Source organism: Penaeus monodon, chromosome 27 (assembly GCF_015228065.2).
Source record: "Penaeus monodon isolate SGIC_2016 chromosome 27, NSTDA_Pmon_1, whole genome shotgun sequence".
Lineage (NCBI taxonomy): Eukaryota > Metazoa > Arthropoda > Malacostraca > Decapoda > Penaeidae > Penaeus > Penaeus monodon.
Window position 1 is genome coordinate 14,771,529 of NC_051412.1, and position 1,149 is coordinate 14,772,677.

At 38.9% G+C, this 1,149-nt stretch overlaps 1 protein-coding gene across 3 annotated transcripts in view; it reads left to right on the forward strand.

Moving 5' to 3' along the window:
- Nucleotides 1-1,149, forward strand: part of LOC119590606 (glucose-6-phosphate exchanger SLC37A2-like) — a 41,084-nt gene that overhangs the window by 9,841 nt on the left and 30,094 nt on the right. The window contains exon 1 of one of the 3 annotated variants that reach the window (XM_037939284.1): nucleotides 341-542. The exons of 1 other annotated variant lie outside the window; for it this stretch is intronic. In XM_037939284.1, coding sequence (XP_037795212.1) covers nucleotides 463-542 — 80 coding nt within the window. In that variant the 5' untranslated portion in view covers nucleotides 341-462. Of the gene's footprint in view, nucleotides 1-340; nucleotides 543-1,149 lie in introns of those variants that run through there. One more of the 3 variants, XM_037939283.1, reaches the window with a different exon arrangement.

Sequence of the window (1,149 nt, forward strand, 5' to 3'; positions counted from 1 at the left end):
CGCCAGACAGTTCGATAGAGACCTCGGGATTGCTGATAAAATACCTTATCACAAGTATATCGATAGCAAATGAATAAAAAAATGTACTCATCTTGCATGACGTCACAGATGCCAAGTGCATATTTTTATCTATTTAAATCCTGAAGAAATACCCATCAATGTTATCACCCATTCAGTGCACACGATCAATATTCATATCAAGCATTCGGCATCATCAAAATTTATATCTAAAACTATGCTTGTCACAAAAATAAATATTACGCAAGATAATCGCAGCTGGCAACATTTCCAATCAGTGACGGCGAAGGATTTACAGGCAGAGTGACAGAACATCGCAGTCGACCCTCGACACTCGTAGCGGATCTTCTACCGTCCGTTTTCCTAACCAAATATCATCAGTTTTTCTTGGCTTGTGGACGATGCAGTTCGTTTTATTTAGTCAGTCGAGAAACACCTGACACCATGGCGAGGTTACCTTTGAGTATCCAGGCCATTGAGTCCAGCTGTTGCGTTACTGTGCCCGACAAAAGAAAACGGAAAGCGTAAGTCACTATTTTTGTCTTTGTTTTGAAATCATCATAGCTTGTCTTTGTTTTGATAATCACCACGTCTGCATTGTTTTGCAAGAAGTATTATTTGCATGTAACTAATCGATGAGAAAATGGAGTAAACGTTCGCTTTTACTAATTTTTCAAGGTTTTTGGATGAGGGTAAAAAGGAATCGGGTTTACGTGTCCTTTTATAACATGCAACACACTGTCCTTGGTAGAACAAAGCGTGTGGTTTAAAATTCGTGTCTCATTATGTCACTCTGTCTACGTGGCTAGGGGCAGGGCTTTCATATCAATGCACTTTCTTTTGCATTGTGCCTAAACTACAGTGTATATTTATTAATATGATTGTGTAATTTTCAAAAAAGATGAAAATCTGAATATCCTGTGATTGTTTTTGTTAATATAGATATTTTTTCTGCCTTATGAGGAATCTAGAATAATCTGATTAATCCAGTCCTAACCTAGTTTCACGGATCTTTAACTATTGCCGCAGGGTGGTTTCTTGATACGAAAGCCCTTCCTCCCGGGCATGTATTTGGCCCAGGGAGGCCAAATACAGCTGGCACCATAGCATTTTGCAGCATGATTGTACATG